Source organism: Cuculus canorus, chromosome 9 (genome assembly GCF_017976375.1).
Source record: "Cuculus canorus isolate bCucCan1 chromosome 9, bCucCan1.pri, whole genome shotgun sequence".
Lineage (NCBI taxonomy): Eukaryota > Metazoa > Chordata > Aves > Cuculiformes > Cuculidae > Cuculus > Cuculus canorus.
In genome coordinates, this window is record NC_071409.1 from 14,654,211 (window position 1) to 14,676,327 (window position 22,117).

Genomic DNA, 22,117 nt, shown 5'->3' on the forward strand with positions numbered 1-22,117 from the left:
CGGGGGTGCCGGAGGGCGGCGGGGTGGCTCCGGGGGTGCAGGAGCAGGGGGGCTTGTCCCGGGGGGTGCAGGAGGCGGGGCTGGGGGCGCTGCCCCGCGGGCAGGAGCTGGTGGTGCCGGGGGACGGCGGCGGCAGGGGGGGGCGGCCGGGGGCCGGCGGCGGCCGGTGGCACTGGGTGCCGCTGGGTGAGCGCACGGGGCTGCAGGAGTGGGGCGAGCGGCCCCGGCCGGTGACCGCTGCCGGCAGCCCCAAGCCGGGCGCGGAGCCGCGGGCGCCCCGGGAGCGGGGGGCGGCGCGGGGGGGGCGGCGGCGAGGCAGCCCCGGGGCGCGGCGGGCGCGGGGAGTGCAGGAGCACGGCCCCAAAGCGCGGCAGGAGCAGGGGCTGAGCCGGCGGGCGCAGCAGGAGCGGGGCGGGGGGCGGCGGGACGGGAGCCCCCCGGGGCGCGCCCGGTGGTGGGTGCGGCGGGGCCGGCAGGAGGAGGGGGAGGCGCGGGGCGGGGTGCAGGAGGAGGGCGAGCTCTTCCCGGGGGAGCAGGAGCGCCCCGGCGCGCCGACCCCCCGCCGGAGCCGCCGGAGAGCCGCCTGGGTGTGAGCCCGGGCCCGCGGGATGCGGCGCTGAGCGCGAGGTAAGGAGCGAGCGCGACCCCGAGCGCGGCGGGGCGAGGGGGGCGGCGCGGTGCCCGCTGGCGCTGCGGGGGACGGGGCTGCCGCATCCCCACTCCTGCCCGCCGGGGGTGGTGCGAGGGGGTGACCGGCGCTCCTCATCCCTCCCAAACCGCAGCGGAAGCCGGGGGAACGTGTTGGTTTTTTTTTTTCTCCTGGAGAAAAGGCGGCTTTGCTCTGCTCTTCCTCCTCGCCGGGCTTGTGGGAGCCCCGGCGCCGAACAGAGGATCCTTGTCCTCCGGGGCCAGCGCTGCGCCTCTGCAGACCCTGCGGCTGCCCCAGCCCCTGCCGGCTCGGCACTGCCGCTCTCTCTGTCCGCGTCGCAGCGGGTTTTTCTCTGACCACTCGGGACTTTTTGGGTACTTTTCATCGCTGTTGGGTTTTTTTTTTGCTTTTTAATAAAACTTGGAAGCTCAACCCGGTAAGGTGGCGCCGATGACCCAGGTGAGGATCCCACCTCGCTGGGAGGACCCTGCTTGGCCTCTCCTGGCACGGCCGGAGCCCTTTGCACGTCCTGCGAGCGGCCGCTGGGGAGGGGGGGGCCTGCGGGCAGCCCGAGGGGCAGCGCCTGTTGTCAGCCACGGGCTGGAGGCCGTGCCAGGGCTGGGCTGCCTGGGCAGGGCAGGCTGGGGCACAGCCCTGGCGCTTCCCCACGCACTCGCCTCCCCGGGGCCGCCTTGGCGTTCCCCAGGCTGCCCCGGTGCCCCCGGGCGCTGGCTCTCTGCCCCGCAAGTTAGGTCCCCCCCTCGATGGGTGCTGCGGGCGCTGGGGGTTGTGTGTTCCCGCCTTACTCAGCGCTTTGCTGAGCTGGTTTAGGTCAAAGCCCGTAGATGAAGTTTTTCAGCGCTGGGCTCTGCAAAACTCTCCTGAACGCAGGAGCTGCTGGAGCAGTATCGCTGAGCTGGGCTGCACTGCTAGGTGACTTTTGAGGGAGAGGGACCCTGGATGCTGCAGCCCTGATCCTGCTGCCGGCCGGAGCCCGCTGCTGCCTGCGGGGAGCAGAGCCCGGAGCAGCCTCTGCGCCCCCATCCTGCCGCGCTGAGGCCCGGGGGTGCGGGGTGGGGGCCGTGCAGGCTGTGCAACCTGTTACCAACCCCTGGAGCTACCCGGGCCTCGTTAGCCCGGTATTCGTTAGTGTAGGGCGTGGGCCAGCCCTGCTGGTAGGGTATTGTGGTATGGCTGGGGGGGGCTGGCGATGTCCGCCTGCCTCCCTTCCTTCTCCAGGGGCTGCCAGCCTGCTGTGACTCAGCCTCGCGTGAGAGGGGCTCTGTGAGGACTTGTAACCAAGCCCTGTCGCAGTGACCTTGTGGACCAGATCTCGCTCTGTGCCTCAGTTTCCTCCTGAGAGGAAGCTCCAGGTCCCATCCTGCTCCTGGACCGTCAAGGGTTTGACTCCAGTCACGTCGATGAGGGATGGCAGCTGGCCAGGGCAATGCATCTCAGGGGGTATTAGCCATTCCCATGGGTTTTGGGGGGCAAGAGGGGACTCTACCCCATAGGCAGCCCCTGCTTGGACAGGAAGGCTTTAAGGAGAAATCCAGCCATCTACTGAGTGGCCTGGGGGAGCGCTGCCCATGCTGCAGTCTGGCTAATTAGGCTGCTGTCAATTAGCACTAATGAGTAGCAGAGGCTGGATGGTCTGGCAAGGGTGCTGCTCTGCTCTGCAGATGGGGAAGGAGGGGGTTTAGCATTTCCCGGATCCAGCGATCCCACCTTCCCTGCTAACAGCAGCCAGCACAGAGAGGAGATGCCATAGAGTGGATGTGGTTTTGTGCTTGTCTGGCCCAAGACCTGGCAAACTTGTTTCATGCCAGCTGCAGCCCACGCTGAGGGCACATCCTGCAGCTGCATGGGGATGGAGGTACCCGTGGCAGCACTCCAAGGAGAGAGGAGTTGATTGGACCTGGAGCTCCTGCTGGTGCTCCCACTTCCTCAGCAGGATCCAGGGGCAAAGCCCACCCATGCCCTGGGGTGTGGAAGGGTAGCTCCACAAAGGCTCTTTCAGCTGTCTGGGCAGGGCACGGGGTGAGCGTGGGTGCTCCAGGGGGTCTGGATCTGGGGTGCCCATCCTGACCTCTCCCTCTGGCTTTGCCCCAGGGGGACCCCACAGCCAGCGTCACTGCAGCCCTGCCAGCCCCGTGACTGAGATGTGACACCGTGAACCCCTCACAGACTGTCCAGCTTGGTGCAGCACTGGGGCTGGCACTGCTGAGAGACCACTGCAGCCCAGGTGAGACCAGCACGGGGGCTGGTGGGCGCAAACCAGCCTTGCACTGGGGCAGGGCAGCAGCGTCTCCACCGTGGCAGCCTGCTGCCCTCTCCCCCTTCCTGGCGCTGCTCGTGGGCACAAAGCTGAGGGTGGGCTGCATGGCTAGGGTGGGGATTTGCTTTGCCTGCTTGTCCCCCAAAACACCATGCTGTGTCCCTGCCTTGGTGGAAGAGCTTGGGGCTGAGGTGGGGATCAGCTACAGGGTCGACCATTCCTGCCTGTCCCCTGCCCTCACTGGCAGGAGATGCAAGACTGGCTTAGCCAGCCCCAGCTCGCTCTGCAAAGGGGATTTAGTAGAGGAAAGAGGCTTAAGGAGGGGATTGGGGTTGCACCGGCCTCTGTCGGGCTGGGCACTCCTCCACCCAGCTGTGTCTCTCCTCCTCAGGCAGCCACTGCTGCGGGCAGGGGCTCAGAGTGGGGGATGCTCCGGGCTTGTGGGCAGGATCAGGCTATGGGGACAGGCTCTGGGAGCCCCGAGATGGCAGCGAGGGGGAACCTCACACCACGGCCTCCCCGGCCACCCCCACCGCGGGGGTCACCAGCCCTCCGTGCTGGACCCCCACAACCTTCTGCTTCCCTGAGCCAGCCAAGCAAGCAGCATCAGATGCCAGCAGCGAGGGAGGCAAAACATCCACCGGTACGAGGTTCCACATGGGGGAATGATGCGGGGGGGGTACAATCCAGCGAGGGGCTGGGGATGATCCCCAGGAAGCCAAGTGGCAGTGTCATCCCAGAGGCAGGCAGGATTCGCCCAGCAGCCCTGTCTCTAGCGGGAGCGTGGCACTTTTGTATGCGTGGGTATGTGTGTGCCCGCATGCCTGTGCATGGTGACCAGGCTGAGGAGTGTGTCACTGCAATTTGGGGCCGCCCCCGGGGCCCCGACAGGGCTGAGCGAGCCAGCCCGGGGTGCAGCTGCAGCCGCCCTGCTGCCGCCACAGCTGGTGAGATCACTTCCAGGTGACACGGCCATCAGGAAGGTGGCAGACAGGCTGTGACAGCAAGCAGGGAGATGTGCCGGAGGTGAGTGGGGGACCCCATCCCCTCTGGGAGCTTGTTTTGGGGACCTACTACTTCACAGAGTCTTCAGTGTGGAGTGGTGGATGCAGGATGTGTGGGATGCTGTGGCCCTGGTCCTCAGGGCTGTGGTGCCAAGCGTGGTGTTCTGGATGTCTGGGGAGATCAGGCATTGCCACAGAGGGGAGGGACACCGTGTGGTCAGTGTGACTGTCACCGTCCTGGGTGGCAGGGGACAGTGCGCCCCGTCCAATGACTGTCATCGTGGTGGGAGCCCCTCCGGTGTGGGAATTGCAGGCAGGTGGGTCAGAATGGCATGGCACAATGCCATCCATCCCCTTTGCAGAGAACCTCCTTGTTTGCGTTTCTGCAGAGCCTGGGCAGGTCTTAAATACCCACTGCGTGGGAGGGGTGACCTAAATCCGTGCCTGGGGCTGTGGGGACAGGGGTTGTCCCTTTTTGGCCTGGGGACCCTGTGACATTGCTCTCTTTGGGTAGGCTGGCAGGAGTTTTGGGGCAGTGTGGGGCGGCTGCAGCCAGAGGGAAGGTGGCATAGCACGTGCATCAGTCACCGGCCCGTGGCGTGCCAGCGCAGTGACGCCGGCGGGCTGCACGTGGGGGTGGCTCGCTGCTCCCACACCACCGGCTCGGCCACTTCAGCTCTGTGGCTGAGCTCACCTCCATGGTATGGCAGGAAGAGCCACCCAGGGGCTACCCCGACCTGGCTCCCTCTAAAGCCCTTAGAGCTGCAGTGAGTGCCCCGCGAGACTGAGAGTGTTTCTTTGAGGAGCGTAGGGTGATTTCCTGCCCTGGCACAGTGACAGCATGGTGTCACTTCTGGTGTCGTTCCTTGGGGAATGGGAGAGGGATGGTAGCAGTGGAGGGTCATGGAGGTGCTTCTGGGGGTCAGTATGGGGCATCAAGCCCCGTGGTGTTGGTGTGAGGAGCAAATTGGTTCCTGGGGCTGTGCCATGTCCCAAAGGACAGGCAGGTCATGGGGTACTGCAGAGCCCCCCCTTGATTTCAGCCTCCTTGCAGCCTCACAGCTCTGCCCTGAGGGGCTCAGAGAGGGCCTGGTCAGGCAATGTTGGGGTACAGGCCAGTCCTGATGTGCCTGCAAGGGGAGTCTCCATCCATGGGGGTGGCTTCCCAGTGCCCTCTGCCCATGGTGGGGGCCGTGCCTTGTGCAGCACCTGGCAGAGATCTAGGACACCCCCAGCTCCCTGTGAAGGGCTGGTGGGAGAGGATTGATCCTGGGAGGAGTCCTCCTGGCATGCCCCCCCTAGCCTTCATTCCAGCAGCGCCCGATGGGCCTGGCTGCTCTCCCTGCTGTGCTTGCGCCAACGCTGCTGGGTCGCTGTGGAGCAGCCATCTTCCCAGTGCATCCCATCCCCCTCTGCGGGTGCAGGGAAGCAGGAAGGATGCTGGGGATGCTGCGAGCCCCAGAGCCTTCCCCACCCCTCTGCAGGTGCCCAGGAGGGGGGTACAGTGCCTCCTCACCCACTCTACTTGCGGCAGAGCCCCGGCTGCTGGATGATGCTCCCCCCTCATCCTCCTCCCCCACCCGGCTGCCTGCACCGCATCCCTGCTGGTGGGCTGCACTGTGCCGGAGTGGGGGAAGAAGGGCGCTGCGAGTGTGGTGACAGGGCTGGCAGCAATGCCACAGCCTCTCTGCTTGGGTGCCAGAGGGGGGACAGCAGGTGGGCAGTTGAGCTGCCAAGCCGGGAGGAAGACAGCGGTGCCAGGCTGGGATCAGGGTGAGAATAAGCGCCCCCCTTTTCTCTTTCTCTGTCTCCTCTGCATCCTTCCATCCATCCCCCCCTCCATCACTGTCACGGTCACCTTCACCCTCTTGCTGTTTTCCGGAACTGCAGCAACTTTCTGCCATGTGATCCCGAGCCCAGCTCCAGCCCTCGCCACCCCCAGGCAAGCGTGGGCGTCTCTGCGGAGCCCCCCGCTCGCCACCGCAGCACAGCCGTCACCGCCACCCCAGCCATGGGCGAGAGATGTGACTACCAGCGCCTGAGCAGCGCCGAGGAGGAGGAGGAGATGCTTGGCCCGCTGCCCCACAGCTTATCTGACAGCACCGGGCTGCGGGCCCCGCGGCCAGGCGGTGGGCATCCTGCTCCGTCCCTACGGCTGGACGTCACCCCGGCCATGCCATGCCGGCGGGTCAGTGCTTGGGGAGCTGGTGGGGGGGAGCAGTGGGGGGCACCCAGCTGGGCTGAGTGTCCCTCAGAAGGGCAGGGTCCTGCTGCGCCTCACGGTCAGTGGCTGGCATGGAATTGGGGGCAGTCCCTGCATGGCATCTTCTCTCTCTTGCACTCACGGTACCCCACGGCACCTGGATTGGCATGGGGATGGCACTCCCCCGCATGGCTTCACTTCTATCCCGAACCACAGGAGTGGGGCTGCCCTGTTCCTTCTTGCTGGGGAAACCGAGGCATGAGGGTATGGCGTGGAGCAACGCAGCTCAGCCAGGCTTTTGGCACAGCTCGAGACAGGAACAGTGCCTGGTGCATTACGGTGTCACCTGGCCACTGCCATCGCCTGTAGGGGTGCCACTGGAAGATGTCAGGCTCTGCATGGGGAGGTTGGGTGTGGTAGGGAGTGTGTAGGTGCATGTGGAGGTTGCAGCTGCCCGTGGGGTGTAGCAGAGGTGTTGGAATCTCATCATGAATAGGAGGAATTGGGGAGGGGGCAGAGGCAAGGAGCATGCCGCACCGAGGGCGGGTACCCGTGGGCACACAGGGGTGCAAGTGGCTCTGGATGTGCATCAGGCGGAGGAGCGGAGTGGGCCGGCATGCTGCCGCTGGCTGTGCAGCACCGGTGTGTTTGCGCACGTGCAGCTGGGCAGGGCAGTAGCTGGGGGGGTGCACGGAGGTGACGTGTGCGTGGGGGATGGCTGCGGTTGTGCAGGTGGCAGGAGGCATGTGGGGCGCTGGGGGTTGCGCCTGTGTGGTCCCAGGGTGCACGTGAGAGTCATCACCACCCATGGATGAGCCTGGGTGCATGCAGGGAGCGTCCCTGGGTCTGCAGGATGGATGTGCACATCACTGTGCATCTGCAGGGCATGGAGAGCATCGGCCATGGTCTTTGCCGCCCACTACGTCACGGGGGCTGGACAGCCATCTGTGACGCTTCTCCCCCCACCACGGTCAGGGTTTTGCTGGCAGGATTCTGCTCATTGATCTTGAAGTTGCAGCATCGCTCCTGCATCCATAGGTCTATTACAGAGAGGGAAACTGAGGCAAACAGCTTCTCCCAGTATGGTGGGCAAGGCTGGGTCCTTCTTCCTTTTGGAGACCAGTACTCCCAGTGCAGGTGCCGAACTGGTCAGCCTTACCTGGGTTTGAAAGTGCAGGAGGCAGGCGGGAGCACAGGCAGCACACTGGCCCCAGTGGGTGCCATCCCTGGCTGATGGGGGTGATGTGCTGCTGCAGGGCAGGGAACCCCCTGCAACCCTGGTGTCCCCTGGGCTGGGGAGGGGGAGCTGGCGCGTGGCAGAGGTTGGTGCCGAGGGCACTATGCCCGGGTGTCTCTGGTCAATGGGCTTGTTGTGCCAGGCGCCTGTGCTGCCGGGTGCCAGCTGGGATCCCAGTGGTGGTGGTGAAGGCTGCAGCAAAGCCTCCTCCATGCCTAGAGATGCACTTACCCGCCTTTGTCTTGGTATGGGGGAGCCAGGCAAGCGGGGGCTGCAGCAAGAGGTTGCTGCGGGTCTTTCCTCTCTCACGCAGCGGCTGCCAGTGCGGCCAGCTGTTCTCCCCAGAGAGCCCATGGGCGGACAGCGAGCAGTGCCGGGGTCGGGTGCCAGCCCTGCCAGAGAAGGGGAGTTAGCCCCAGGGTGCTGGGAGCACCCCATGGCAGATGCCCACAGAGGCTGGCAGCCAGGCAGTAGGTATGTTTGCCAAGCCAGCAGCTCCCCCCGCAGTGCCCATCACCCTGGCATCGTGCCTGTGGCCTCGGCTGGGGAGCGGAGAGCCGGATGTCTCCTCTCCCTCCCTTCCCTCCCCGCTTCCTGGGGGGAAACTGAGGCCCGGGAGTGTTTCCCAAGGCCAGGGTGAGTTTCTATGGAAATGGAAGAGGGAGTCCGGGTTCTCAGCTGCCGGCGCGGGCACCCGCTTAACAAGGGAGAAAGCGGCACATTGATGGGAGCCCAGCCCCCTGGGCACGCATCCCAGCCCCGGCCGAAAATAACCCCTCCCGGGGAGCGCTGCGCGGGCAGCCAGCCGGCACCAAACCCCGCTGTCGGCCAGGGTTCCCCAGGAAGCACCTCCAGCCAGAGGGTGACCCCAGCTCTGCCTGCTGTTGTCCCCCCCTCCCCGGCCCTGTTGCGTTGGAGAAGGGGAGGGCCAGCCGGGAAGATCGAGAGCAGGACGGAAGGAGTGGGAGAGCTACAGCCTGCGTCTGGCCGACGGACACCCCGAACCCCCTTCTGCCCACTCTGGGGGATACATGGGGCAGCCGAGCCTGGTGGGCATCTCTGTAGCCAAGCTGACAGGGTTGCGAGTGCCCCGGCTGCACTGAGTGGGCTCTGCCGTGGGACGCCAGCACCGGGAAAGGGACATCGGCAGTGCCAGGGGCCAGCGGCGGGCAGCCAGGCAGGATGCGACGCTTCCAGGCTTTGCGCCGATCCTTCCCCTTCCTCACCCGCTTCCGCCTCTACCGAGTAAGTGTCGACCCCTGCCTCGGACAGACCCCACTGTCACCTGGCCCTGTCCCTGCTGCTGGCAGGCAGGGGACCCGCCATCCCCAGCCAGCTGCGGGCACGCGCTGAAGGCCAGTGGCCGCTCTTGCCCCGCATGCCCCTGCGTGCCCCCACGCGCCCCCATGCCCAGCTGCTTGCTGCACCCGTCGTATTTTTAGCCCGATGCTGAGGACTGTAATTGCGGTTACACGGCTAAGGGACCTGAGCGTGGAGGGTGAAGACGCCTGGGGCCACATCATCTCCTGGCGAGGGAAGGAGAGGATGAAGGCAGCTGCCCTGCTGTGGGACTGGGATGGGGGGGTCCAGCCTCCGCTCTGTCTCTCAACCACAGGAGGCAAAGCCGTGTTCCTTTCCAGAAAGCTGGTGATGAAAGGGAGGAGGGGAGAGTCGGGACAGTGGGCAGGGATGAGGAGCTGTGGGGAACATGGTTTGAGGTGGCATGGGGAGCCCAGGGTGAGACCTGGCCCCATCACCTCCCTCCCTGTGCCTTCACTTGGAGAGTGTTACCGGTGGTTCTAGGGTGCCCTGTGGTGCAGCCTAAGGGCATCGAGACCCCTGGGGACCCCGAAGTCCCTGTGTGCTTCCTCTCTGTGGCCGCTCAACAAGGTGCCACCATCTGTGGCAGAGGAGGCCCACTCTGGGTCTGTGCGGGGTTGCCGAGGTGGCTGTCCCTGCTGGAGACAGCCTCACCTCCCCAGTCAGCCTCTCCAGCTGGGCAAACGGAGCCTGGCAGGCTTGGTGCCAGGCTTGAGGTGCCCCCTCTGCAGGCACAGTGCCAGGCTGTGGGGTGCCCCTCACCTGGGGGCTGCTGATGAGCACGTCCATGTCCATCCCATGCCCTGAGGCTCTGTTCCCTTCTGTGTCCCTGGCACAGTTGCTTGGGAACAACCTGTGCTGGAGTGGAGGGGATGAGCTTGTATTTGTAAGGGCAGAGCAGGGGTCCTTGCCCATCCCCAAGAGTCCTGCTATTGAGGTGCTTCTCTCAGCACACCCGGGGAGCTGGGAACAGGCTCGGAAGATGAGTCTTGCCGGCATCCTTTACCCCCTACCCAGGCAGCACCCCAGCCTCGATTCTCAGCCTCTCCGCATGACTCCACCAGGGAGACAGGGCAGAGGGGAGCAGGGCAGGGTCCTCGCTAACCTGGCATGGTGTCCTGGCAGAGGCTGAACTGTAGCATGCAGACAGAGGAAGGCACAGACTGGCTGCTGGAGCTGCTCACAGAGCTGCAGCTGCAGCAGTACTTCCTGCGCATCCGGGATGAGCTCAACGTTACCCGCCTCTCCCACTTTGAGTACGTCAAAAATGAGGATCTGGAGAAGATTGGTATGGGACGCCCTGGTACGTATGTCCCCCTAAAACCTCTCCACATACCCCCCTACCAGCTGCACAGCATCTTTTGGGGAGCCCAGAGAAGCATGTGGCCCATGAGGCTGGAGGGGACCCCCACCCCATGCTGGGTCAGTGATGGTCCCTGTGTCCTGCAGGCCAGCGGCGGCTGTGGGAGGCAGTGAAACGAAGGAAAGCCATGTGCAAGCGGAAATCCTGGATGAGCAAGGTAGGGATAGGAGAGAGGCAGGTGTGACAGGGAAACTGAGGCAAGCGGGAGGAACTGGACCTCTCCCCGTGCTTCTTCCTGGTGCCTGGCTCTCCCCACACCACCAGTTCCTGGGGACTGGCAGGGAGATGGGCAGAAGCCCTTGCCATGTGTGCTCTGCCTGTGGTGTGACCCTGCCAGCATGTGTCCCGGTCCCACACAGTCTCCTGGGCCACTTCTGGGTGAAGGATAGCCCTGCTGCCCCAGCACTTGGGAAATTTATTCCCCTCACATATTTCCCCTCTTTGCAAGGAAACTCATTTGCAGCTAAGGAGGCACACAGCCTGCACATCTCACCCCAACCAGCAGCAGCCCTGCCCAGACCCCTGCCCATTTTTCAGTGAGGAGGCATAGCCCTATGCCTGTGGGCTGGGAATTCAGTAGGGCAGGGGACCTACTGAATGCACGTGTGCCCTTGATGCCATCCATCCTTTTCAAAGCCAGTGCTGCTGCTGTCCTGGCACCCCAGCACCTTGCACCTTCAAAAGAGCAGGATGATTGCCATTTAGGCTCTGGGTTGTGGCCTCTCCCCATGTGAATCATCTGGGATGGGACAGGCTTTTAATAGAAGGCGACTCAGCCTCGCACCAGGCACAGAAATGCCACCTCCCACCTCAGCCATATGCTGGTTCTGGCCCCCGCACACCTCACACTGTGGGTCTTGGCTGCTAACGCTGGGATGAACCCCATCCCATGGGGCACATCATTGGTCCTGGCTCGGGGAGAGGCAGAGAGAGCCCATTTTTGTCCTCTCTGGGCAGCGCATATTGCAAGGCCCATGTTGCTGTGGGGATGTGTCACCGTGCTCAGCCCAAGCTGGAGGTTTCTCTTGGCTTTGTGCCCAGGCACATCATGTAGCCTCAGCTTAGCCAAGGAGTGCCTGGGGCCCTCCAGCTACCAGCCTGGTTTGCCGAGGATGCTGCGGATGTACCATGGGGCCATGGTGAGAGGCACGGCCCTCTCTACCTGGATCGCAGCTGAGGGTGCAGGCAGCTGGAGGAGCAGAGCCTGCTCCTGCAACCAGCCTGCTCTGGGTAATCACCAGTCGGGGGTCATCATTAAGTTCCAGAGTGTACAGCCTGGGCAGGGGGTCCTCCCAGTGCTGCTCACTCACAGGCCCAAGGTACCTCTATGCCTGCATCTCACCTGCCTTCACGTCCCACAGGTGTTCAGTGGAAAGCGCCCTGAGTCAGAGCTGCCACCCCAGCCCCAGAGCACCTTCCGCAAGCCCCCCACACCACCGCCACCCGAAGCTGGGGGCCAGCATTCCCTCACCTGCCTCGTACGGGAGCGGGACCTCACGCTCTTCGAGAAGTTGGGCGATGGCTCCTTCGGTGTTGTGCGTCGCGGGGAGTGGTGCACCCCTGCCGGCAAGACGGTGAGGGGGCCGTGGGGGCAGCTGGGTGATGGGAGCACTCAGGGGGAAAGATACTTTAGGGCTCATTTCTGCTTTGGCTGTAGCTGAACGTGGCCGTGAAGTGCCTCAAGACGGATGTGCTGAGCCAGCCAGAGGCACTGGACGACTTCATCCGGGAGGTGAACGCCATGCATTCCCTGGACCACAGGAACCTTATCCGCCTCTATGGTGTGGTGCTCTCCCACCCCATGAAGATGGTGAGTGCAGGGGGATGGGGCCGACTCTGATGCTGCCCCATGGGGGTCCCATGTGATGGGGCAAGCAAAGCCAGGCTGGGTCCCTACTCCGAGTCCTCTGCTGGTATTACCAGGGGGAGCACAAGAAAGCTGGAAACAAGTCCAGCCAAGGTGTCCCTGGCCTTACAAACCTGCTGTCCTTTCCCAATGGTCCAGGTGACAGAGCTGGCCCCACTGGGCTCCCTTCTGGACCGCCTGCGGAAGAACCAGGGCCATTTCCTCATCTCTACCCTCTGCCAGTACGCCATCCAGGTGGCCAAGGGCATGGCCTATCTGGAATCCAAGCGCTTCATCCACCGCGACCTGGCTGCCCGCAACATCCTGCTGGCCTCCAACGAGCTGGTGAAGATCGGGGACTTCGGGCTTATGCGAGCCCTGCCCAAAAATGATGACCACTACGTGATGCAAGAGCATCGCAAGGTCCCCTTCGCTTGGTGAGCCCTGGAGGGGGAGACCTGGGGGTACGGTACCCAGGACTTCCTGATGCTCATGTGTGCTTCATAGGTGTGCTCCCGAAAGCCTGAAGACGCGTACCTTCTCCCATGCCAGTGACACCTGGATGTTTGGAGTGACCCTCTGGGAGATGTTCACCTATGGGCAGGAGCCTTGGATTGGCCTCAATGGCAGCCAGGTAGGTGCACAGCAGGGACCTAACCCCCTCCCACCTCACCCCAGTGGTGCTGGGGGGGACCTGGGACCCCCTGATGGCATCCCCCGCCCTGCAGATCCTGCACAAGATAGACAAGGAGGGTGAGCGGCTGCCGCGGCCTGAGGACTGTCCCCAGGATGTCTACAATGTCATGCTGCAGTGCTGGGCCCACAAGCCTGAGGACCGACCCACCTTTGTGGCCCTGCGGGACTTCTTGGTGGAGGTAGGTGAGATTGGAGGGAGTGGGACAGGAGCTCTAACACCCATTCCCACCAGCTCTGCTCAAGCATGGGCAGACTTAAGGATATCGTTAAGGCAGGAGGTGACATTGTGGGGCTCAGGCCAGGCAGCCTTGCAGACTGGGAGGTGGTGACATGGTCACAGCAGGAACACCCTGGGTGCCACCTTGCCAACGACAGGGATGTCACAGTTGAGGAGGGGCTGGGAGTGGTGATGCTGTCTGCCTATTTTTGGGGCTCCCCTGCCCCCCATGGGGCTGTGGCTGGCCTCAAAATGGGGCAGGGATGGATTGGGGTTAGGGGACTGTGTCCCCTGTCCTTACTCCCCTCTTCCCCCAGGCCCAGCCCACCGACATGAGGGCACTGCAGGACTTCGAGGAGCCAGACAAGCTGCACATTCAGATGAACGACATCATCACGGTCATCGAGGGCAGGTACTGAATGGAGGGGCACAGACCAGCCACTAGCCTGCGGGGGGACAGGGGACCCCAGGAATGAGCAAACTGCAGGCACTGGCAGAGCTGTGGGGAGCAGGGATGGGGAGGGGGTCTCTCTGCCCCTCAGCACCACGGGTGGGCAGAGCTGCCTTGGCTCCCCTGGGAGGGGTGCAGTCCCCCAGGCAGCGCATGGGCAGCCTGGTGCTGGGGGGTACGGCCACGCAGCGTCCACCCCAGCTGACTCGCCCTGCTGCACTGTGGGTTTGCCCCGGGACCCGCACCGGGCACCCCGGGGCCAACCCCTGCCGACAACCGTGGGGACTTGCCACCAGACTCACGGGGTTGCACCACTGGACCCGCTGCTGTCACCGGGCCGGGAGAGGTACTGGGGGACGCGGTGCCACAGCGGCACGACCTGTCACCCCCTGAGGCTTTGCTCCTCGATCCCTGCCGGCCACCCCCTTCCATCGCCACGGGGACCTGTGGGCTGGGGCGACCTTTGCTCCCTGCATCCCCATCCGCATAGGGGACAGCAGGGACCCCCGGAGGAGCTTGGCGTCCCTTTGCCCCTGGCACCGGGGGGTGAGGAGAAGGCTCCAGCGGGGTGAATCAGTGCGGATTTGTGTGTCTGCAGGGACCGGCTTTCTCCGCGGCCGCCAGGGATGACTCTTGCTCAGGGTCTGGCGGTTTAATTGCAGGGAGGGGAGGGGAGGGAAGCCGCGTCGGCGGAGGGAGGGAGGGAAGGAGCTGCGGAGGGCGGCGCGGCTGAGCCAGAGCCGCCGCATCACGGCCGGGCTGCGGGTCCCGCTCCTGCACCGGGTGAGCGGGGGGGGCGGGGAGGACGCGGTGCGGGGTGCATGGAGCGGGGGAGCCGGGACGCAGCCTCCCCTGCCTCCCCTGCCTCAGTTTCCCTGACGACGCTGGTTCTGGGGGTGCTGGGTGCGGGCAAGGCGGGGGTGCGCTCTGCGGCCGGGGGAGCGGCAGGAATCCCAGCAGCTGCCAGAGGGAGCCCCCGTCCCGTGCCTCAGTTTCCCCGGGGGGAACCCCTGCCCTGTGCCTCGTTTTCCTCGCGGACGCGGGTTTTGGGGGTGCTGGGTGCGGGCAGGCAGGGGTGCGCTCTGCAGCCGGGGGCTGGCAGGAGCCCCAGCAGCTGCCCAGTGCCTCAGTTTCCTCGGGGACGCTGGTTTGGGGGGCGCTGGATTCCGACAGGCAGCGGTGCGCTGGCCAGGGGGTGGCAGGAACCCCGGCAGCTGCCGGTGCTCCCGAGGGGCTGGGGTGGCAGCCTTCCCGTGCCTCAGTTTCCCTGGGGGGAGCGGAGCAGCCCCCTCCCTGTGCTTCAGTTTCCCTGCGGGGGTAGGCAGCCCCCTCCCCGTGCCTGTTTTCCCTGGGTGGGGGCAGCCCTCGCCCCGTGCCTCAATTTCCCCGGGGGCGGCTGGCGGGGGGCTCCTCCCGGGGGCCGCATCCGGCCCCGCCGAGCCCGCCCGAGGCACCGTAAACACCCGCCACCCCATTTCAAGCCCCTGCGTGTCGATCGGCGGGCGCCGGGCGTGCGTACGTGTGTGTGGGCAGGGGCAGGGACCTACCTGAAAGCCCCCGGGGACGCAGCCGGCCGCGGGAGGGGGCTTTCGGGGGAGGGCAGGGCAGAGCCGGGGCGGGATCGTACTGGGAGCGCGGCTCCGGCGGGATGGGGCTGGGAGAAGGGGGCCGGCCCAGCTGCAGCATCCCTACCGGGATGCAGCGGTGCCGGAACGCAGGGCACCTCCTGGGAGGGGACCCGTGTCCCCGCCGCAGGTGACGGGGGTGCCCGGTGCCGGCTCTGCCGAGGGTCCCGGCGCTGAGTAAGGCGACTGTCTGGCTGGCGGCGAGCGGGGAAGGTAAACAGGAAAAGGGCTGAGCTGGTGGCCAGGGGTGACTCACAGGTGACTCCAGGAAACCGTGGGGCCCGTGCCAGCCGTGCCGGGCTGGCAGCGCACATCGCCCGCCACCCCCTGCCCGCGGGGGACGTGATGGGAGCAGGAGCTGGGGGGATTGTTTAAAGTCAGAGCCCCCACCCCCCGACTGCTTTAGCACAGGCTGCGCGGGAGGCACCTCTTGGGGTGCTCATCCCGGCATCTTTGCTGTTCTTATACCCCGCGCTGCCCCACTCCAAGCTGGGCAACTGCCCAGTCCCAGCCTAGAGGTGGCTGCATCCTGGGGCAGGCGGCTCCTGGGGCACGCTGGGCTCTCCCGGGACCGGCACTCTGGCAAACCTACTCACATGGCCATGGAAGATGTTGCAGCTGGAATCCCCATGCCTGCCTGCCCGTCTTTCCCTGCCTATGCCATCCAGCACTGGGCTCACTGATAACGTAGGAAGAAAATGACAAGAGACTCTCCCCAAGCCTCATGTCCCCTACTGCCCCTGTCACAGATTCCCCTGCAGGACTGGGATATTGGATGGTTCATCAGCAATCTCCATGCACATCCCTTGTGCCACCCCCAGGCCCATGGGGCACAGGGAAACCTGTGGTGATCAGCTCGGTGCAGGCATCACCCCAAGGCTCCTGCGTAATTTGGAGCAGCTAGGAAGAAGAGGAAGGGGTGCATCTTTTGTGGTGCAAATGGGCAGCTTTGTTCCCGATGCACGTATCCCCAGCAACACCCAGTGCAGCGACCTTGCAGGATGGGAAGCCAAGCAAGCTGCTGGTGTAGAGTTGGGATCCTGGGCACCTGGGTTCCCTTCCCAGTTGTGCCACCGCCTGCCTATGTGGACTTGGACAAGTCATCTCATCTTCTCCCTGTCACTGTGCCAGGCGCGTGTCCCCCCCGCCCCTCCCAATCCCCTCATCAGTAACGAGGTCCTTTTTATTCCTTAGGGCCGAGAATTACTGGTGGCGGGGTCAGAATAAGCGGACCCTAAAAGTGGGCCAGTTCCCCCGAAACACGGTGACCTCGGTGGCAGGGCTCTCGGCCCACGACATCAGCCAGCCGCTTAAAAACAGCTTCATCCACACAGGCCATGGAGACACCAACCCGCAGCACTGCTGGGGGTTTCCCGATAAAATTGATGAGTAAGAAACTTTTTGTCTTCTCTGCATCCCCTGCCTGCTCCCTGCCTTCCCTGCTGCCTGCCAGGCACGGAGTGAGCTGCGGCTTGGCCGCCCCCGCTGCCTTGAAGCATCTCTTCCCCCTCCCCCGCTGTGCTGGGGACGGTGGCTCCGGGTAGGGTCTCTGCGGCTGGACTAACTCCCTCGCCTCTTCTCACTAACAGGGTTGGGGATAAAGGGGGCTGCTGTGCTTGTGGGGGCTGTCCTGGGGGGAGCACCTTCTCCCAGCCCTGCAGCCCTTTGTGGCTGAACCGAGGCAGGAGGATATCAGTAAGCACCACCATGGAGGTGGCCACTTTACCTCAATGCTTTTGGGGTGTTCCAGAGCTGCTAAACCCACGCCTTTCAGTGTCAGGGTGGAGGAAGGCTGTGGTGGGGATGCAGCCTGGTTCCATGCTTTTGGCAGCATGAGTCTTTTGAAAAGCAAGACATGAAAGAAATCCACCAAAATGCTTTTCCCCCAGCTGTTCTATCAGGATTGGCCTTGGTTGGTCTGTAATGGGGAGCAGAGTTTGCGTGCCCATGGCTCCCTGGACTGGCAGTGTCCAGCAAGGGTGCCTTGGCTTGGGATAGTGTGCATGGAGTTCTCCGCCAGAGCTGGGCTGAGGACATGTGAGAGGGCTGTGTGTAGGGGGAGGATAGGATTTCAAAACCTGGAAAGCTCCTGTTGGCTAAAACCAGCTCCTGTGCCACACTTGGTGCAGCCAATCTCCTGGGATCGTGATCCCTACTACTGTTCAGCATCCCTGCCCTGGGACAGCTCTGATGGCACCCTTGGTCCCAGCATGGTCACCTCACGGTGCTGTGGGCTGTGCCGGCAGCCCTCAGAGGGCTGAACTGAGGCACCATGCACGCGGACTCTGCTCGTGCCCCAGCAAGCCTCCCCGCGCCCCGCTGCGTGGGCACAGGTGCTGGGTACGTGCCACCCGGCCGCCGAGAACGCACTGAGCTCGGCATACGCCCAGGCCTTCGGGCTGTGCCGGCTCCCGCCGGCTCCCTGCCTCACCACACCTGGCTTGCGATGGCTCGCCCAGGCCTCCCAGCACAGCCATCGTACTGGGGTGCTGTGCCCTGGGTGCAGCACCATGCTGTGGCACCCCAGTGCTGTGGGGCTGTCCTGGGCACCGCACCTGTACACTGGGCATGGCACCCTGCTTGTGATCCACTGGCGCATCCTGCATGTCGAGCTGGAGAGGGGTCAGTGACACTGGGATGGTATCAGGCTCTCTGCTGTAGCACTGAAAGCCTGTGCCGTGCCTCGAGGCTTGCAGAGACTGTACTTGCTTGTACATGCGTGGCAGAGGTGCTGTGGGGTGTTCTGAAGGACATGGTGTGGGAGCAAGGGGTTCCACGTGGCCCTCGCTGATTCCTGGGTGTTCTCCTCCTCTCTCCCCACAGGCTGTACCTGGGAAATCCCATGGACCCTCCTGACGTTTTAGGTGCGGACCCGAGTGCTGCCAGACCCACACAACTTCCAGGCAGGGCTAAAAGTGAGCAGCTTTCCCCCTTCCCCTCTGCCCCTTGGCTGCGCGAAGCCCCTGTCCCCTTGCCCTGCTACCAGGGTGATGGGCTAGACTCTCTCCTTGCCATCTCTCTGCTGCCACTTGCTTTTTGCAGACCTGGGGGGAGCTGGGACGATGTCACCTGGCCACATGCCACTGCCAGCAGCGTGGGCGGTCAGTGGCTCTGCCCAGCTGGACTATGCCCTGCTGCCCTTTGTCCAGGTCTCTCATCCCATTCCCAGCCTTCCACAGCTGGGCTTCCCAGTATGGGGCATCTCAGTGGAGCTGCCAGAGGGAGGGAGCTCAGACACCGTGTGTGTGCTGCAACTCCCCTTAACTTTCACTTTTCCCTTGGGGTGACTTCCAACCAACATCCTCCCCACACCCCACCGGTGACCTGGGACACGATGAAGCATGCGCTCTGCTAACGAGGGCTCTGGCTGCTATTGCTCTACGCGCTCACTCCATGCTTCCCTTCCTCTTGGGCTCTCTCTTCTGCAGGGCAACCGCCTCCACGCCCGCCTCAGCCTACCGTCCTGCTCACCAGTAAGTTGGGCTTTTCCGGGTGCTGGTCCCCCTCTTTTGTGCTCCCATTCTTTTCTCTCTTTGCTTCTCTTGCTCTCTCTGCTCCTTGGGTGCTGGCAACTGTGGTGGGGTCACAGATGGGGGAACAGGGTGGCCAGCCTGGGACAGGGGGCAGCGTGCCTGGGGGCTGAGGGATGGGGAAGGACAGGGTACCCACCCTTCCTCACTCCGTGACCCCCCAGCACCCATAGTGTCAATTGCTGCACCCAAGGAGGGAGCAAAGGTGGCTGAAGCTATGAGGCAATTTGGGGGCTTGAGGATGCAAGTGCCTCCCCTTGCACCCCAGAGATGTGTGCTGGGATCCTCACCATCCCTTTCCATCCCCTCCTAGAGCCCTGCTATGACCCAGTCTGTGAGGAAGAGGAGGGTCTGCAGGGGGGTCTCCGGAAGCTTTGCCTGAAGAAGCCAGGTGCAGGGAAAGGTCTGCGACCAGTCAAGCCGTCGGCACGGGTACCAGGCACCAAGGTGGGCGAGCGACAACCTGGCCGTTTGGCAAGCGAGGGGCCAGCAGGCAGTGAGGTGACCCTCATCGATTTTGGGGAGGAGGTGCCCCAAGGTAGCCCTTCGCCAGTCGGGGAGCTAACAGCCCCATCATTGGCTAAGCTGGCCATGGAGGCCTTCTCCTTGCTGGACAAGACCCCACCGCAGAGTCCCACACGGGTTCTACCCCGGCCTCTGCACCCTACGCCAGTGGTGGACTGGGATGCCCGTCCTTTACCCCCACCACCTGCCTATGATGATGTGGCACAGGATGAGGATGATTTTGAGGTCTGCTCCATCACCAGCCCCCCGAGCCGGCGGGGCAAGACTAATTACGGCTTCGTGGATGAGGGTGAGCGGGGGCCAGTAGTAGAGGACAACCTCTTCCTGCCCCCCAAGGAGACCAAGCAGCCCAGCCTGACACAGACTACTGAGCTCTTTGAGGAGTTGCAGCAGGAGTGCATGAAGAGGCTTAATGTCCCCCTGGGACCAGTTGCTCCTGTAGATGACAAGCCCCAGATCCCACCCCGTGTCCCCATCCCACCCCGGCCCCTACGCCGCAATGAGCCTGGGCGCTGGTCAGGGGACCTTTCCCCAGCTTCTGGGGGTGAGGAAGACCGGCCACCCCAGATTCCTCCTAGGGACCCACTGTCGCAGCCCACCTCCCGAACGCCGAGCCCTATGGCCCTGCAGGTGGGCTCCCCCCAGCAACGCACCGCCCTCTGCTCCTGCCTCTCCACCTCACCGGGGAAGCCCATGCCCACCACGCAGAGCTTTGCCCTTGACCCCAAGTACGCCACCCCCAAAGTCATCCAGGCACAGGGCAAGGACTGCTCCAAGGGACCCTGCATCCTGCCCATTGTGAAGGATGGGCAGAAGGTTAGCAGCACCCACTACTACCTGCTGCCCGAGCGCCCTGCCTACCTGGACAAGTATGAGAAGTTTTTCAAGGAGGCTAAAAGCCCTGAGGAGACGTCAGCATCCCGCCTGGTCACCACAGCCACCGTCCGTCCCATGGTGCAGCAGCCACTGCCAGACTGCAAGGCCAACTTCTCTTCCAACAACAGCAACCCTGGGCCCAAGTGCCTGGTGAAAGCTTCCTGCAGCCTCCAGAAGATTGTGTATGATGGGCCAGATGGCTGCCGTGCTGCTGACAAGATCCGGCTGGTAAGCAGCATCCCCAGTGTCTGTGAGTAAGAGGGGACACGTGAGCCATGGGCTCACTTGGTCGAGAGCCATCTCTCGCCTGTGCCTCAATTTCCCCAAGTTCAGCCCCAGGGAGATGGCTACAAGGGGTCCCAGGTTTGCTATGGAACTTGAGCATCTCTGCAACTCCAGAATAGGTATTGCAGGCCCTTTTAACCTAAATTAGCCCTATCCATGGCCCCTGGGAGGAGGGGAGGAAGGTGGCTGTCACTGCAGTCTTCTTGGGCTCTCCAGGTTGGGTCTGTGGTGGCCAGGAGTCTATGCCTGAGCCCAGGAGAGGCTGAAGATCCCAGGGCTGAGTATGGTCCTGGCTCCAGGCTGATGGTGCTTCCCAGGGACAGAGCTAGGGTGGGGGTTAGTCCTGGCACCCCCTTGCTCCAGCCACAGGCTCCTTGGTGCCGTGAGGTTGTGGCAGACAGTGACGACAACCTCCCCCCAGGTACAGGACACCGTGCATGGTGTGACCACCGAGGAGTGCCAGGCAGCCCTGCAGAACCACAGCTGGAATGTCCAACGGGCCATCCAGTACCTGAAGGTATTGCATGCCCCCATCCCCCTGACCTGACTCCTGTGAGAGTGGTGGCATCCCTGTCACCTCCCTCACCCTGCCCTGTCCCCTTGCAGGTGGAGCAGCTTTTCTGCCTAGGGCTGAAGTCCCGGGTCGAGTGCCACCGAGTGCTGGAGATGTTCGACTGGAACCTGGCCCAGGCCAGTTCCCACCTCCTTGATCCCTACAGCACCACCCGCCAAAAGTAAGGGCGTGGGTGGTTTTTGGAGCTGGGGTCTACATTCCACGCTGGTCTTAGCCATCTGACACCCATCACCCCTCCTGAGTTCATGTCCTGCCCTCTCCTCTCCTTACAGGCGGTGACAGCGGGGACGGGGCGAGCTGCGTCGGATATGGAGCAGGCACCTCTGCAGGGCCACCCCTCTGGTGCCCATCCTCACCCAAGCAACCTTCTGCTGGACTCTGAACTGAGCTTCTCTTGGGGAAATGGGGACACCTCAAAAGGGAGCCTGCCCAGCACCCCAAACTTGCCAGGATGCCTGTGCCCTGACTTTGGCGATGAGCTCTGTCCCCTGGTCCTTTGTTGAATTGTTTTTGTAAAGAGAAATGTTAATTTTAATATATATATTATATATATATAAATATTCTATGGAGAAGAGGAGGAGGGTGCCTGTGCCCATCTCCCAGCTTCATCCCCACCAGTGCATGGGGACAGGCCACCTCAGTCATGTCTCCATCAGTGTCAGCTGCTCCCTGCAGGCAGATGGCCTGTCCCCCTCTGCCCCTCAGGACTGCTGCTGGGGAGCCCAGATGCGGGGTGCCTGGGAGGGGGTGCAGGTGTGCTACAGTGCCCAGCAGGCACTGGGGGTCCCGAGGCAGCTGTATGTTATGAGCACCCATAAAAAAAACCTTGGAGGTGGCACACAAGCTATTTTTGTTTGCTAAAAGCCTCTCCATCCAGGGCTGCTGGCGTTAGTCATGTGCTGTCCCACCCCTAGGACCAATCCTTGAGGGCTGGGCACAGTTTTGCCCCCTCAGAGCAAGCGCTGCCCCCGTGCAGGGGAGCCCCCTGTGGCAGATCCCCCCCTTGCCCAGTGCCTCACGGCACTCTGCTCCCAGCCGCTGCCTGACTCATGCCTGCGTGGGGAGTGGCAGGACCTGCGTCGCGCTCCCACCCACGCGTGGGGCCATGAGGGGCATTGTGCAACCGGATGCCACTGCGCAGCTGGAGCCAGGTGCCAGTGGGGGGGTGGGGGCTGGCCTCCATGGGGTACCAGTGCAGGTGGCAGTTTTCACCCCCACACCCTCCAAAGTGGGTGTCAGACCCCCTTAGCTGGGTTGCCTGAGGTGCCACCTTGCAGCAGCATCAGAAAGGGGTCCTTCATGCAACGCCCAAACCCATTGAGTCCATGAACGTTGGCGGTACCTGGTTCCCTGGATGCCCTCTGCTCCAGAACTGGTGGCTTCAGAGGAGAGACGCTGCCACACACGGTGAGTCATCTGGTAGGAAGGGCTGCCCTGG

The 22,117-nt window shown here is 63.7% G+C and overlaps 1 protein-coding gene across 12 annotated transcripts; it reads left to right on the forward strand.

Annotated features, from left to right (window-relative positions):
* Positions 1 to 494: 494 nt before the first annotated feature.
* Positions 495 to 21,254, forward strand: TNK2 (tyrosine kinase non receptor 2). 12 transcript variants are annotated; one of them, XM_054074307.1, is made up of 17 exons: positions 1,147 to 2,894; positions 5,822 to 6,119; positions 9,817 to 9,994; positions 10,141 to 10,211; positions 11,416 to 11,628; positions 11,712 to 11,864; positions 12,060 to 12,337; positions 12,408 to 12,534; positions 12,629 to 12,775; positions 13,131 to 13,225; positions 16,084 to 16,278; positions 17,713 to 17,804; positions 18,318 to 18,362; positions 18,733 to 20,048; positions 20,527 to 20,622; positions 20,712 to 20,839; positions 20,952 to 21,254. In XM_054074307.1, exons 2-17 carry the CDS (start codon positions 5,943 to 5,945, stop codon positions 20,956 to 20,958), a joined length of 3,318 nt encoding a protein of 1,105 aa, XP_053930282.1. In that variant the 5' UTR covers positions 1,147 to 2,894; positions 5,822 to 5,942; the 3' UTR covers positions 20,959 to 21,254. The 12 variants fall into 12 exon arrangements, with proteins under 12 accessions (XP_053930285.1, XP_053930282.1, XP_053930284.1 ...); XM_054074301.1 differs by lacking the exon at positions 1,147 to 2,894 and adding an exon at positions 3,588 to 5,704 and having other exon boundaries at positions 17,713 to 17,753; XM_054074299.1 differs by lacking the exon at positions 1,147 to 2,894 and adding an exon at positions 3,589 to 5,704.
* Positions 21,255 to 22,117: the final 863 nt, after the last annotated feature.